Here is a 16,802-nt window from a genome sequence, read left to right as displayed (position 1 = left end):
AGCGCCCGCCTATCAAGTCGTGTGTCCCAGTCTGTGCTTTTACGCACTTCAATTACCCAAAATACGTGGGGTGGAGTTTCCTCCCTAGTGAATCCTGTCTGCCGGGAGGAATCCTGGGCTGCAGGTAATTTTAATTAGGACACCTCCCCAGATGCTCTGCCTACATGCATTTTTAGCTCTGACTCTTCCTTGTCAATCGCCCTCACTTCCTCCAGAAGCAGGTTAGATTTTCCTATGAAAACTGGTATCAAATATCTGAGCGACCCTTCCTCTGCGGCAAGAATGTTGCCGCTTTTTGTGTCTAAGGCACTGCATTTTGAACTGTTCTGCCCGTCTTTTACATTGCCCCTGACTTCTTTTACTGCCTTATCTTGAATTTCAGTGAACCCTATGCTGAGGTTCCTGGACCTGATCGCGTGTTTTGCATAGTCCACAGATTGCTGCCCTTCATGTCTGTGCTCTGTGTCCAGAAAGGAGAGGCAAAGGGAATCGGGGACCAGCGCCTGTTGGTCTCGGGTCAGGGACACATTTGCCTAAAAGCTCTCCCCTAAAAGCTCAGGTAAATAAGCCCAAGGTCTGGGGATTCTTTCTCACCTTAGATTTAAGTTGAATTGAGAAAGTGGTGAAAGCTCCTTCAAAGCCAGACTGCAGAGGATGTCTAGCCCAGGTTGCAACACAGAAGCACTGCAGCAGCTCCCCCCCCCCCCCGCAATTGTCCAACTGAACGTTGAGGGGGAGTGTTTATGTATTTATTTGCTGCCTCGCTAGTGCAATGCACAACTCTGGGCAGTTTACAGCAAGTAAACATACACAAACAAATTAAACACACAGATCACAGGAAACTCAAAGAGCTGTAATTTATAGTTTACAAACAGAACGTGAAGCGTAATGAAAAATCAAGCCAGGTAACCAAGGAAGGCTTCTCTGAAAATGAATTTTCAGGCACCTTTTAAACATTGGGAGCGAGGGGGCGAGCTGGGCACAGCTCCACTGGGAATTGCTTCCAGAGTGTTAGTACCACCACAAAGGCGGCCCTGGTGTTAATAGATTGTTTTATGGTCTCCTTTGGAGTGGCCGCCTGGAGGAGGAGTGTCCGGGAGGACCTAGTGCTGATAGATGACATTGAGAAAAGATGCTGTGACAGGTACCGTAGCCCCAAACCATGAAAAGCCTTGTAGGTCTTCCCTTGAATCTGACTCAGGAGGCAACCAGTAAGCAGTGCAGGCAAGCCAGGTCTGGGCATATATGATCAAATTTACTTGTAGCAACCATTATTCTGGCTGCTGCATTCTGGACCTGCTGTAATCTCTGGTCAGCCTTAAGGGAAGTCCCACACAGAGAGTGCTGCAGTAGTCAATATATGTTTTGCTGACCTTCCACCTTTCCTAAGAGATTAAGAGAAGTGTATGCTGAGTTCTTAGGTGGTCTTCTGCAGGCACATTTAGCACTACTAGAGAGAAGTTGAAGTGAGCACTGTATCAGATACAAGTACTGAAGGGCGGCTCCAACGCATTGTGCTGTGTCAGTTTGAGAAATATTTTTTTAAAAGTGAAATGCAAAATTAAAGAGGGTTTCTCCACTGTCACTTTTAATGTCACGACTCACTGCATATGTCACAGGGTTGTTACCACAGAAAATACCCGCCCACAGCTCTACTTGGGAGCAGATTAAGCAGCCACACAGACTGCAGAATGGGATCATCAGGAGCCCTCCCGATGGCACCAAATAAACTACAGCCCTAGCTCTGTTCCAGAAAGGAGCGGGACAGCTCGCAAAAGGGGAGGGATGGTTTGCTATTGCTGAAAACACCTGTGATACCGGAAAACAGGGTGGGCCAAACTGCACCAAAAGCAAACCCAATAGCAAGCTGTATGCTTGCCCTCCCTGAATCAACACTTAACTCTGCTTCTGCAAAGATGCATGCCTTTAGACACATCCCATCCTAGATTGCAAACAGCAGAGAGTTTTACTGGGAAAATGAGTTAATAGATCTAAGGCTGAATCTTGTTAATTCCCACTAGTCTTACAGAATCAATGGCATTGTTCATAAGTGTTGACTCACCACTCAACAGTTGATTCAATGGGTCTACTCTAGTTGGGAGTAACAACTTGAATTGGATAGTTGTGTATCCTGCCCTAGAGGTACCACTGTAATACCACATCCATTCTTCAGCAGACCAATGCTATTGTATGTGTTAACATACATGTATTTAGCAGTTTGTGAGCCATGGTTGTGACTTCACATGAAATCTCAGTATACACCGATTTGTGAATCTTACATATCCTATCCTTTCCACAACACCAACCCCCACTGTCAATTTTCAATGAATGTTTGGCACATCTTTATTCAGCTAAAGCCCAATCTGCGTTTACAGAATTCTATGACCAACTATTTGAAATTTTGAGTATAAGGAGCTAAGATTTTCAATTATGAATAAATAGATCAAAAGCCAAATTTTCAAATACCGTTAAGTACAGCAGCAGCAATGCTATGCAATGGTGACCAGAGTTCCCCATACCTAACAGTCTTTGTCCTTGACTTCATTCAGTTTATTGCCTTTATCAGCTCTTTTGCTTCTGCATCTGCAGAGTCCTGCACAGTGATAAACAGTCCCTTCTCTCATTGATTTCACTCAAAATTTGGCCTAAAGAGAACATGGCAACTGAAGTGTGCCAGGTCACTTTTTGCAAGGGCAACAGAACTCCAACGCAGCCTTATTGTATGATTTGCCAGGTGCTTCATAACCAACACCAACCCACCCACCCCTTTTCTGCAGTTCCAGGCAGAAAATAAACGCACCAAGTTTACTGAGCTCCTTCTGGTGAGCTGCCATATATAGCCTGTTAGCCACAAGTTGTGCATCTCTAAATACAGAATTAACCACTTTTTTGTCTATTCAAGTGTTATTGAGGGCTCAATCAGACAAGAATAGAGAGGGGCGTGAACTGTTGGTTCATTAATTAATGCTAATTTGTCCTTTGGATGAGCAGGTATTCTGTACTTCCCAGCCCCGCTTCCTCTGGTGTGTGCCCACTCAGAGGCAACACTACAGCTTCCTTGCCTTGCTCCTCCAGACGCTGGATCTGAGCGGGCACCCACCAAAGGTGGTGGGGCTGGGAAATGCTGCATATCTGTTCGTTCAAAGGACAAACCAGCATAAACAACTGAACCCACAATTTGTGCCTGTCACTCTGCTTATCTCTAGAAAACAATTTGTCCCACGGCTTGGTGTGCCCCAGGAGCCACTTCATTCTTTTTTTCTGGTGATCGGATGATTTGCTAACTAGAGCAAACCAATCTGTCCCCAGAACTGTCCCTATCTGCACCTTTTTTAAATAGGATCTCCTACTTTTTAGATGCAGAATAACTTAATTTTTTTAGGAAATATTTTTCTTTGCCTTTGTGTGAAGTGCCAACTGTAACCTCAGCTGCAGGCAGTTTGTCAATTGGCAATAACACACATGGAAAAGAAAATATCTTTTAAAATTTAATCTGAATGATTCATCTCATCAGCAATGGACAGGCAAAAAATTCAATTTCCCTACCCCTGCACAGAGGTGCAGGGGAAGTGTCGATTTGCCAACATCCTGAAATGGATTTTTAGGCCATTTGATGATACCAGAAATTGACAGTGGAGAAAGCCAGACTAAATAGCGCCACTTGAAGTCATTATGCCATTTGGATGTGAGGATCACACCAAATGGCATATCACTCGTTCCCCCAAAATCCTATTTATACTGCACCAACCTGCTCCAAAAGGGCCAGTATAGTTGGCCTTTGAATTTCCAGTCACTTCATTTCTCCTTGTGAACTGCCCTGAGAACTTTATTATTACTGGTCAACCTATTAATACGGTAAATAAATGACTAAATATTTCAATATGTGGAATTGTTCGTGCATATAAAAAAGACAATACAGTACTCGTGTTTTGTTAGCAGACAGAGCATCTGAAGAGACCAATTTTTACTTTTTTAAAGATAATAGCTGAAGAGCAAATTCTAGGACAGCAATGAAATATCAGTTGTAGCATAAGAGTTAAGCCAACTAGGAATGCCTTTGACATCACAGGAGCTGCAATATTTCATGAAGATGTAGCTTTTTTCAAGTACGCAATGAGATCTGCTCTCTCGTTCTTCTTTTTAATGCCAGTAAAAAGCATTTTTGTTCCAGGAATGTACTTCTTAGGGTCCTCCAAATATTCCATCAGTGTATTTTCATTCCACACAATACCTGGAAAATGCAGAGGATAATAGCATTTCTGTTTCTCAGTATTTAATTACGTGTCATCTACAGCCACAAAATGTATTTAGCTTACGTGCACAAATAAATATCATCCTCATAATGATCTTCTTTTATATTACATATTGCTGAAATCTTCTCTTATTGTGCTAATACATGGTTGTTTGAAACTAGTTAGACCCACTGATCAGTAGGGATTTAGTGAGTCATTTCCTCATTTCAGCCATTATTCCTTCCTTCCTTCCTCCTTCATCCCACCTGATTAGTGTGAGGCACTACTCTCGGTGGTTGAAAACCATAAAGCAAATACAATCATAAAACATTTAAGGTAGGTCACTGGTTCTTAACCTTTGTTACTCAGATGTTTTTGGACTGCAACTCCCAGAAGCCTTCACCATCAGCTCTGCTGACTGAGGTTTCTGGGAGTTGCAGTTCAAAAACACCTGAGTAACAAAGGTTAAGAACCACTGAGGTAGGTAACATTCAAAAAATAAGAACAGAATTGATAAAAACAGCATAAACAAAACACCCCAAGGGCAGCAGGAACAGTCAGGTATAAGGAAGATTTGGCAAATTCACCGGAGAATGTCAATAAAAGTTTATTTTAAAAGCACTGTTTTAAGCAACATCTTGAAGGTATAGATGGAGGGAGCAAGGTGTAGCTCAAATCATTCCAAAGGGCTGGTGCCACCAGTGAGAAGGCATGGTTTCTGGTGGATGTTTCTCTGGTGTCCCACAGAATGGCAACCTTTTGGAGAGCTGCTTGAGAAAATCTGGTGGCACGAATGGATGTTCTTGGGTAAAGGCACTCCAATAAGCAACAAGTCCCCAAACCATGAAGGGCTTTATAGATAAGTACCAAAACCTTGAACCTGACCTGGAATTTCACAGATAACCACTGCAGATGAGCCAGAAATGGGGAAATGTGGTCAAATTTGCTCACACACAATTCCACCCTGTCAGCTGCCTTCTAGACCTGCTGAAGCTTCTGGGCCAGCCGCAAGAGAAGCCCCCACCCCCACCCCCAGAGAGCAATACAGTAGTTGGCCTTGGAGATCACCAGCATATGCACCAATGTCCTCAGGACCCCCCTCATTTAGACAGAGACAGAGCTGTGGGATCTGCCTCAGTTGGCTGAACGGTGACCTGGACAGGGCTGCAAATGAGAGCTGGGTCCAGGAACACGCCCATAGTTGGAGGCAAACTGCCTATAGGTTGAAGCACTCCTTACAACTAACTGTTTATTTCTCCAGTAAGATTTGAGTCACTTGTAATTTATTATTTACCCAATTTCTCTTCTAGTATTTTTACTTCTGTTACTGCAATATTGTTTGCTGATAGGTTATACTCTATGTATCACAAGAGATGTAGGCTGAATTGCCTTTTTCACCTTTGGAATGTTCTCTAAAGGGGATCTCGACTGGTACTTATGCTGTCGTGATTTGGGCATTGGACAAATACGCCCACACCATTTCTAACAGCAGATATAGAATGGGTAGCCATGCTAGTCTGTGCAAGCATTATAGGTGAAAACAAAATAAAAAGTAAAAAAAGGACAAAAACATGGTGGCCCCTTAAAGACTAACTTTTATATTTTTTTAATGTGTGCTTTTGTGGGCAAGTCCACTTCGTCAGTTAATTTCCAGTATCCTGAAAGCAGGCTATGAGCTTATAACTTCCCTTGGAAAAGCTAGCTGGGTCTCTGGGTGTACTTCTGCCTTCTTTTATATCAGAGTGGAGGAGAAACACTTTTCCAACTGAAGAGGAGGAAGTCACAGTGGAAGAGGAGGAAGAGAAGATGATTTGCCACCCAACATTCATGCAAAAAATCCTGTGAATCAAGGGCTTCAGTTTGCACCTCTCCTCCTAATCTCACCATTTTAGCAAGGGATTCTACTGGTGCTCCAGTCTCTGCATTAAACTTTGATGACAATGGATCAGTTTTGTCTTGCCTTGCTTAAAGGACCAAGACACTTACCCTAGGTCAGTGGCAGTAAACCTTTTTGGGCCTGAAACTGGGGGTAAAATCCAGCGGGGGGTGGGCCACAGCAGAACTGGAAGTGGTGGCAGATGAGGGAACTGTGTTTTACTACTGGTCATTCACTCATTATCTGCCATTTATTAAACTCTACAAAAACTTCGTCTGTTTCCTAATATAACCATTGTATAATATTCACTGTTTTCTAATATACAGTAATCACCGCATGTGTTTTGGTTGTTGTGTGTTCAATAAACCTCTTATAAATAGCCCTAAGAAATGTGTGTTATTTGAATTGATCTGCTTAGATAAGCAATTGCTAAATTTCAGGGATCCCTTCCAGGTATGTATAGCCAAAACACAAAGTTCATATACATGCCCTGATAACAACCTTTTGGTGCAGATTCAATGGTGCATGGGAAGTGCGGAGGAATTCAGTCAAAAAGCAGTGGCTGTTTCACTGCTAGAAGGACAATGCTGGATACCATCCATTATATGTTAGCAGTGCAAAAGCATTCAAATGAAAAGCAAGCAAAATGCTCTTAGGATAATGCTATGAATAGTATAATCTTATGCTTGTTTGTTTACTCAGTAAAAAGACCTACTACATTCAACAATATTTTTATCCCAGGTAAGTGTGCCTAGGGCTACAGCCTAATGCAATGAAAACTTGCATTCAGGTAGCATTTTATTAGATAAAACTTTCACTGCCAATATGGCTCCTGGCCAGCTCAAACTGCCCTGAGGAAGGTGCACACAGCTAGATTCCAGCAGTCATCCTGCCACTTTTCCTGTAGATGCTACACAGTGAGCAATAAATGCTGTTACGCTACTACACTAAAGTCAGGACTTGGCTGTGGCACACTCAGGGGTACGTCAGGGTCCTTTGAGACTGGCTCTGTAAGTGACAGTGCAATGCATGAATGGACCATAAGTCTTATAATACCCATGCCACTAAACCCAAATAACATGTATAAATTTGCCAGGAAAGTGGTGCACACTAATCCCTGGTTGGAGATACAATTTCAATGAACCTTTTAAAGAATAAATTCCCAGGATCTCTTTGAATTGTATATTCATCTCCTATAGACATGTCTACATCCATAACTTTATATCAAATTTATTTAGGGATATTGTATTAAACTGATTTTTAGGAAAAAACAAATTTTTAATTTTTTGTTTTCCATTAGACTACTCCCATCATTCTGTCTCACCCCTCTTTTTACCTTTATTCTTGTTTGCATCTGAATAAAAAAATCCAGGAGACTGTCCCGTTTTACGTCCAAAGAGGCCCCAAAGATTTGGACCAACCTTGTGCTTTCCACCTTTTTCAACTGTGTGGCACTGTAAACATTTTAGAACAAAGATCTTCTTACCCTTTTCATAATCACCCATGGTAATCTCTGAAAAGAAAAGTACAGATATGAAACAAACATGTATTTTAAACATTTCCCTCTTTTTAGAATTAATCTTTCTATATCCATATTCATAGTATCTAGTATGAATAAAACAAATAAAAATGGGTGGTGGAATTCAGCTATTTGTGTCAAATGAAATAAACAGAGCTCCTTCCCTGCCTTTTCTCTCAGACCTCAGTGAGGGGACTGGGGTGAATTTCCTTTTCTGTCTGTTAAAAGAGTAAGTGACATACCAAAATAGCAATGTATCAACCTGGCATGGTTTTAGAATTTCACTGCATGGATTAGGGAATAATAAAAGATGAAAAATGGCTGGTAACTTTTGACTCCTTTCAGCCTGCTACGCCTGATTCTGTGGCCAGGGCGCTTGATCGTTGTCGTGCCACCACCTCCTCCCTTGACCCTTGCCCGGCCTGGATAATCAAAACAGCCAGGCCTACAACAACAGAATGGGCCACTGCAATAATCAATGGGTCTTTCCTCGAGGGCAGGTTTCCATCTGCCCTCAAGGAGACACTCATTAGGCCCATTAGGAAGAAATCTAGTTTGGCGGCGGACGAAATTGGCAACTATAGGCCCATCGCCAATGTTTCTTTCCTAAGCAAGGTGGTCGAGAGGGTGGTGGTGTAGGGAATAATTAATAATTCCCAGGGAACCATTAACTGAGGACCAGCCTTAGCCAACAGTTGAATTAAATACCAGGGAGAGATCTCTGATAGAATAAAACAGGCAGTCTTTAATTATGAAGCATATCACCGGTGAGGAGGATGTCTGCCTGTTAACAATGAATCCTGTTAACCATGTGTTCCTCCTCCTCCCCAGAGGCATGTCTTTTTATTAAGAATCATCATTTACATAAAAGATAAGAGATAGCCAATGAAACGTCGTATTCTACACATTCCAGAAATTCCACACATGCGCAGAGAGAGTCACAGAACAATGTTTGGTTAGGCTAAGCACCACTGATGTACCCCTTAATAGCCATAAGATGGAGCTCTAAACTAAAATCCTTGTCACTACATGGTGGCCGATCAGCTTCAAGCGCACTTGGAGGAAACGGATGCCCTGGATCCATTTCAGTTGGGCTTCAGACCGCGCCATGGTACAGAAACGGCATTGGTCACCCTGTGTGATGACCTATTGAGGGAGGCTGAGAGGGGCAAAATGTCTCTGCTGGTCCTCCTCGACATCTCAGTGGCCTTTGATACCATTGACCACGGTATCCTCCTGGGGAGGCTCTCTGAGTTGGGAATTGGTGGCCTGGCACTGGCCTGGCTCTGTTCCTTCTTGGAGGACCGCCCCCAGAGAGTGCAGCTTAGGGAGAGTCTTTCGGCCCCGTGGAGTCTCAATTGTGGGGTTCCACAGGGGTTGACTATTTCCCCAATGCTGTTTAACATCTACATGAGGCCACTGGGTGGGGGTGTGGAGCCTTGTGTCATCAGTATGCTGACGACACCCAGCTCTACATCTCCTTTTCACCAACTGCAGGAGATGCCGTTCTGTCCCTTCAGCGCTGCCTGGGGACTGTACTGCAATGGATGCAGGAGAACGGGCTGAGGCTGACCCCGGACAAGACGGAGGTACTGAGGGTGGGCGCCTCCACAGCTGCGGGACTGGGAAACTCCCTCTCTCTTGGGGGGGGGGGAGACTCTTCCTGCCAAGGATGGGGTCCGCAGCTTAGGGATCCATCTGGACCTGGCGCTCACTATGGAAACTCAGGTGGCGTCGGTGGTCCGTACCACCTTTTTTCACCTTAGGCGGATAGCCCAGCTGCGGTCCTATCTCGACGTTGGGGCACTCACTACCTTGGTGCATGCGCTCGTAATCTCAAGATTAGACCACTATAACGCACTCTACGTGGGGCTGCCTTTGAGGCTGCTGCGGAAACTTCAGGTGGTGCAGAATGCGGCAGCCAGATTACTCAGTGGAGTGAAAAAATACCAGCATATTCCCCCCCCCCACTGTGGCCGCATTGCATTGGCTGCCCATCTGCTTCCGCATCGACTTCAAAGTGTTGATGCTTACGTACAAAGCCCTAAACGGTTTAGGGCCTCGATACCTGGCGGAACGCCTACTCCCACCAAGATCTACCCGTGTCACTCGTGCGAGCCAGGAGGTGAGGCTGAGGAGCCTAACGCCGAGGGAGGCCCAGAAGGAGAAAACAAGAAATCGGGCCTTCTCGACGGTGGCTTCTCGCCTCTGGAACAACTTACCCCCTGAGATTTGTGTGGCTCCATCGCTGGGTACCTTCAAAAATCAACTTAAAACATCGATGTTTCGGTAGGCCTTCCCCCCAGTCAACCCCTGATGCCCTCTTTCTTCCTTCTATTTGTCTATTTCATTATGTTTATCTTTATGTAAAATTGTTTTATATATGTGCACTGTTCTATTTTATTCTGTTAGCCGCCTAGAGTGGTCTTAACCGACCAGATAGGCCAGATATAAATAAATAAATAAATAAATAAATAAATAAATAAATAAATAAATAAATAAATAAATAAATAAAATAAAATAAAATAAAATAAAATAAAATAAAATAAAATAAAATAAAAGAGGGAGGTTTCTCCATCCTCCCTTTTAATGCCAGAACCCACTTAATACATCACAGGAATGTCTCCTCAGTTAATGCTGCTCCCAGTGTCATTTTGGTGAAGTACCAATCCCCAAAGGCTAAACCAAGAGCTGTTTTACACTTCAATGAATTGTACCAAAAAGATTGCATGCTCTAGCCCTGTGCTAGGTTGGTGCACGGCAGCTCTTTCAGGGGAAAGGATGGATCGTTCTAAGTAGAAACACAGCAGACAAGGTCTTTCCTTTCAAGCCAAAGAGGGCCATCAGGATTCTATATAGCAGTGGTCCCCAACCCTGGGCCTCCAGATGTTCTTGAACTACAACTCCCAGAAGCCTTCACCACCACCTCTGCTGGCCAGCATTTCTGGGAGTTGAAGTCCAAGAACATCTGGAGGCCCAAGGTTGGGGACCACTGCTATATAGGATAGCTATATACCAGTGTGGACATTTTCAAAGCCACTGTATAACAAAGTGAACTCTTAACAGCCACATCACACTTTCGACTCACAGTGCAAAGCAGACTAATTTGTTCTAATCAGTTCTAGCAGGATCTTTAAAGAGACTACACTCACTCAGCAAGGAGAGGAGTTACTGTTTAAACCTATTTTTTTTAAAGAGGCAGGCCCTGCACACTACGAAGAACTCTACTCCCTACAGGGTATATGCTCCTCAAAGTTTTTCCCCAGGAAACACACTCAAGATCAGACATGTTTCACCAAAATTGAATCCTTATGGTGGGGGGAGCAGAAAACCACAGTGTCAATGTACAGTATCTTGCAATTTTAAAAAAGAGAGATTAAAAGAATTCAGTTTTAACTAGGGTGATGCAACATCTAAACAGGACACAGAGAAGTTCTGGGTTGTTACCAGACACAATTGAGTTTGATATTTCTTTGCTTGAAACCAAGAACATAGTGCTTGGGTTGCTGCATATGGGTTCTCTGTTCTCTCAGGATGAAAAGAGAGACATTTTACCTGTAAATATTCCTAAATAACACCCACTGCTCTTTACTACAACATTGTTCCCTGAAACGTTTAGGTATGCATGCCACCTTGAAGAAGAAAATATTTCCTCTTTTGGAATTCCTTCTTTAGTATTGCTGTTCAGCTTTTCCAGATGATTTTTAAACACCTCATAGAAAAACTTTTAATATACTTTTTGGATCTTAAAAAACTTAAACCATCTACGTATCCTGAACTCTCAAATGGAGCAGGAGACATGCCTTTCCCTTATGACTTATGATTGGAGAAGGTGCAACAACAAATTGGGGTTTGGTGTTAAATGCTAATTTTTCTGTACTGTATAGCATTTGCCATCTGTTATGCTTTTATTAGTTAGTGCTGTTGATTCTTATATTTAGTTAATTATTTTATCATTTTCATGACAATTATATTGCATCTGCTTCTGTTGCTGTGCTTTAATCATTATTAACAATATTTGCAGTACAGTATGTTCTGTGTTTTCCCTATTTTAATGAACACCTGGGACTTTCCATTACTTCTTATTTCCAATAAATATTGAATTTGTTTAATTTTTAATATGTTTCTGACTTAATGGTCACTCTCCAGAAGCTCATCCCAACAAAATAGTGGAAGTGGAAAAAAATAACAGCAACCCTTTTCACATTTCTCCCCAAATACTAGAGGAAATGCCCTTCACCATGGAGCACTGGAACCGACATGCAGGTAAGCCCCTCTTTATTTGCATAGTGGATGAGCAGGAAGGGTGAACAACGGGAATACTGTATAAGTTACTGTTATAGAGAACAGCAGCTATACTCCCTCACCGCCCCACCCCAGGGCCTTTCAGCCACTACCACCAGCCCCTGCTGGTGTTCTATTTGTGTGCAGACCCATCCTCTGCTACCTGGGCACAGTACAGTGATGTAAGGGGATTAGAGATGGGGACTTCATATTCATATATGAATAGAAAGCCGCTGCCCCCAGCATAGGAGGCCGGCCTGATTACCTCCCACCCCCAGGCCCTGCCGGACAACTTACCACACAGTGTTATCTCCTTTGCACCAATTGCAGCAGTAGCCTGGCTGCCGCAGCCCCACCTCCCTGCTTGCCCAGCCACTCCGCAGCTGAGCAGGGAGACTCATCCTCCAGTCCCCTTGCCAGAGTGGCTGGGCAAGCAGGGAGATGGGGCTGCAGCAGATGAGCTATGGCAGCAATTGGGGCAAAGGAGATTATGCCAGCCACATGGGCCGCATGGTAAGTGCTCTGGTAGGGTGTGTGGTAGAAGGTAATCAGGACAGCCACTTGTGCTGGGTCAGCTTTGTGTTTGTATATGAATACGAAGCCCCCATCTCTAAAGAAGATGTGTGGTGCTTCCTCCTCACTGAAGATTGTTCAGACAGGCATTTTCCCCCACTGTTTGGTTTGTCATGGGGTGTGGTCAGATTACTTAACATTTTTTGTTGTTGACCATACAACATAATTGCTAGAGCAGGCCTATCTATCCCAGGGGACACTAACCAGCACCTTTTTGAGCCCATCAGGGGTTCTTGTTTTGCAGGGGTGTGTGCACCCTAGTCCATTTCCAGCATCTGTTTCTGAGAAGGGACTAAAATTAATATATGCAGCTGTTGAACCTGCCAAGTCTCCTGCTGTTAATTTCCAGCATAGTGAAGAGGCTTAATAAATACAGTAAATTATTTCAGGATACACTATTGGCAAATTGAATACTTTGCCTGCTCCTCGGTGGAAAGGCAAAAGAAGTGAAATTATTATTATTTGTACTCTGCTGTTGCACTGAATCACGATTTTAAAATATTTTTTCCCTTTGCCTTTGCATCTGTCCAGCCAGGGGAATTTAGAGCAGTCTGGATCAGGCTCAAAGGGTTTTTATCTTCGGTGCAATCTATTATATCTCTCACTTGAGCAAGCCTTCCATTCACACTGAAAATGTTTATTTGCCAGTGAGAAGAGTCCATGCAGATCTTTGGATCATCAGTTTACTCACAAGCAGGGTTTATCAGGTTAATTAAAATTTAGGAGGCAGCACCAGCAGCCAAAGACAGCCACAGCATGAGGGGAAAAACATCTGGGATACAGAAAGCCAATTTGCCCCCCCCTTTCTGCTCAGCTGCGCCTCTGCTGGGGCTTCCCTGACTTGTGAGGGTGAAGTCCACAGATTCAACAAAAACCCCCTCCCTGCCTTTTCTCATGACTATCATTCAGAGGAGTTGCAATGTATTTCCTTTTTTTGTTAAGCAAAGTAAGCAGAATGTCAAAATGGCAATCTATCAATCTAGCATGGTATTAGAACTCTACTGTGTTAATTAGGAAAATAGTAAGAGGGGGAAAAATACTAAAATAGAGTAGGGTTTTTTCATCCTCCCTTTTAATGTCAGAACCCACCTAATATGGCACAGGGTTGTCAGCTCAGATACTGCTGCCCATGGCTCTATTTTGGTGTGGATTAATCACCCACACAGGCTACACAATTGGATAAATAGCAATACAGTATAAAAAAACAAAACACAAAAGCCCTATTGATGTGTCAGAAAGGAGTGGGGCAGCTCTTAAAGGGGCAAGATGCAGCAATCTAAGAAGAAATACATGGGGACACTGTAACTTTGTTTGAAAGAAACCATATTATTATTATTATTATTATTATTATTATTATTATTATTATTATTATTATTATTATTATTATTATTATTATTATTATTATTTATTTAATTTATATCCCGCCTATCTAGTCGTGGTGGACTACTCATACCCTCAGCGATCCAAGCAGCAATCTATATAACCATTTGGACAGGATCATAGCGTGAAGTGCTAACTGAAACTGCAGTTTCCTGGCAGTTTCTTGATTGACAATAAAATGGCAAAGAATATTTTTTTTACAAACTAAGTACAGAGGATCAGGGGAAGTGTTCTAACAGCAGGAGCCGGAAGGCTACTTGAGGTCGATACATCTAGACACAAGGATTGTGAAATTATTTTTACTTTGCTGTTGCACTGAATCACGATTTTAAAATATTAAAATGTGCTGCCATTACTATTCATTATCATTATTCATTACGGCCATACATTACTTTAAGTGTCAGAGACATCATATTTTTCTATTTAAGTATTTGGCAAAAAAAGAGGAAAAAACTGCCATTGCACTCATGTTGGCTTTCTGTAAGGTTTGGCCACTAGGGAACAAAATGTTAAAATTGCAACCTGCACATTGTCTTTTTAAGAGGTGTTGATAAGAGGGACTCTTGAGTGAATGTCAATCACTACAAGTAGCCAGTTGTTTCCCTCTGTACCTCAGTGTCTATTTCCGCCTTTTTTACCTCAGTCAGGGTCTCTCAAGGCTCCTGGTCAGTTTCAGAAATGAGTTTGTTGAATAGCTTAGTGTTTAGAAGCATTAGGGACAAGTTTTTTGGCAAACAAGTTTTTTTTTTAAAAAAAATGGATTGTGATGCTCTGTTGTTTTTAAATGTGTTTTTAGTATTGATTTTATTGGGCCATTTTTAATATATTTGTTTAATTTTTAAAATATACCCTTGGTTTTAGCTTTTAAACATTGTCTTTTAATTGCTGTAATCTGCCTTGGGTTCTTTTTTTAAGGAGAAAGACAGGGTAAACATATTTTAAATAAATAAATAGCCTAAAGAATAGCTCAGGAAAATCCTGAATGCCAGGCAACATTTTTTTGACTTTGGAGTTAGCCTAATAGAATAATGGAGTTGCAAGGGGCCTCTAAGGCTATCAAGTCCAATCCACTGCTCACTGCAGGAATCCAGGTCAATAGATAACAAGTAAAACTTCCTGTTAGAGCAGTACAGCAATGGAACCAATGACCTTGGGAGGTGGCAAGTTCTCCAGCACTGCATTCAAGAGAAAATTAGACAACCATACATCAGACAGATGATTCTCCAGTTTTCTCAAAATGCCTCCAGCATTGGAGCACTCACCACCTCCACTGCCATACTGTTCTAACAGTTAAGATATTTTTTCCTTATATTCAGCCAAAATAAGACTTCCTGTAGCTTGAGCCCATTATGATGTGTCCTGCACTCTGGAATGATTGAGACAAAATGGTTATATGCAGTTTAGACCCCCACCCCCTTTCCATTCTTATGCTCCAGAGTACAGGGCCATTCATAAAACTCTAGGGCAAGGTGTGACATAAATAAAGATGAGAGTCTACATCTCAAATAGGACTGAGCTCCGCAGCTTTGTCCTTGTCCCAGCTTTTAAAAATAAAACCAAATGTTTGAGGATTTGTTTTTTCCTTTGTAAGGCAGGGTGCCAAGAACTTAAGAGGCTCTATTGGGAGACCTTTCAGTTCACCTTGGTTTTCCATATCCACTGTGCAAAGGAAGATACGGCCTAGTTGGTGCTTAGCCACCTGATTTCCGTTTTTTGGCTACCATGGTGATATGGGCTATTCGTACTGGTGCGAACTTGTAAACGAAACATGACTGCCTGCCCGCTACGCGCAGGCCCTTTGCCACAGGCCTCGAATGAAGACAGGAGTGCCTCCCTTAGCCTACCTGAAAGGACAAGCGCACCCGCTTTCACGGGTTCAACCTTTTCCCAAAGACCAGGTCGGGCCTAACCCTTAAAAGTAACGCTTTCAGCACAGGGAAGGGCGCGAAGTCAGAGACCCTCAAGAGACTTTATTCAGGGGCAACGGCCTCCAAGCCAGGGCAGGGAACGCGTCACAAAAGAGTCGCCCAATCGCGGGCCCACGCGCCATTGAAGTTCGGCTGCTGATTGGCGCACGCTAGCCGTGAAGGGCGGGCCGTTGTCACCGAGCCGCGTGGGCTGAAGACTCTCCGGCGCCCTCGAAGTCCGCCTCCCACCCTCGAGCCTGCGAAAGGTCCCCGAAACGAGCCTTCGCGCCTTTTGGAAGCCAATAAGAAAAGCCCTACAATCTCTTGATTCGCAGCTCAGCCAATAGCAGCTCCGCTCTCGGCTGTCGTCCCGACCATATCGCGTCTGATAGGGCGACGAGTTTTGAAAGACAGGGATTTTAAACGGAGAAAGCCGCAGGAGGGCGGTCTCTCTTTAAACGTCTGCCTCAGTTCCGCCTCACAATAAGGGGTCGCTGTTGACACACCCTCCTCAGCTCTGCTTTTCTTCAAGCCCAAGGGGATCGCGCCCTCGCCGTTTGACGAGACTTCCGGTATCGAACTGAGCCCCTTCCGAGATCATTTCCCGCCTCGCCCGGGATGGCGCGGCTTCCCAACAGAATCCGGAAGTGGGTGTAGGAGCCGGGCCGGTGGTGGAGCGGCGTCACCGTCTCCTAGCAACGCCGACAGCGGAAGGGGCTGCCAGGAAGAAGGCGTTTTTGCCTTATTGTGTCCGCGCCCTTCGCCTGATGCTCATCCTCTTCCTGTGGGGTAGCGTCTCGCTTTTCCCTCTGTAGTCATAAGGAAGCTCCAATGGGGCACTACTTGCCAGAAAAGTCTTAGGGCACGCAGTCACAGGCACTCCCGCTGAGAAAGCCCTCCTCGGCGTTTCCTCGCCATATCCCGAGTAGCTTCCCGGGGTGGTTTTCGTTGGTTTTGCATCTTCAGTCCGTACCCCCCCCTTCCCTTCCACCTCATCTCTGCTCAGACCCAGGCTCTTGTTTTCTTTAGAA

The 16,802-nt window shown here is 43.7% G+C and overlaps 1 protein-coding gene across 2 annotated transcripts; it reads right to left on the bottom strand.

Annotated features, from left to right (window-relative positions):
- Positions 1-3,927: 3,927 nt before the first annotated feature.
- Positions 3,928-15,978, bottom strand: LOC110070344 (cytochrome c iso-1/iso-2). 2 transcript variants are annotated; one of them, XM_020778019.3, is made up of 3 exons: positions 15,709-15,978; positions 7,445-7,621; positions 3,928-4,231 (listed from the first exon to the last, which is right to left on the bottom strand). In XM_020778019.3, exons 2-3 carry the CDS (start codon positions 7,611-7,613, stop codon positions 4,083-4,085), a joined length of 318 nt encoding a protein of 105 aa, XP_020633678.1. In that variant the 5' UTR covers positions 7,614-7,621; positions 15,709-15,978; the 3' UTR covers positions 3,928-4,082. The 2 variants fall into 2 exon arrangements, with proteins under 2 accessions (XP_020633678.1, XP_078250103.1); XM_078393977.1 differs by lacking the exon at positions 15,709-15,978 and adding an exon at positions 12,209-12,260.
- Positions 15,979-16,802: the final 824 nt, after the last annotated feature.

Source organism: Pogona vitticeps, chromosome 1 (assembly GCF_051106095.1).
Source record: "Pogona vitticeps strain Pit_001003342236 chromosome 1, PviZW2.1, whole genome shotgun sequence".
Lineage (NCBI taxonomy): Eukaryota > Metazoa > Chordata > Lepidosauria > Squamata > Agamidae > Pogona > Pogona vitticeps.
The sequence above is the reverse complement of the archived record's forward strand: the minus strand, read 5'-3'. Positions and strand labels throughout refer to the sequence as shown.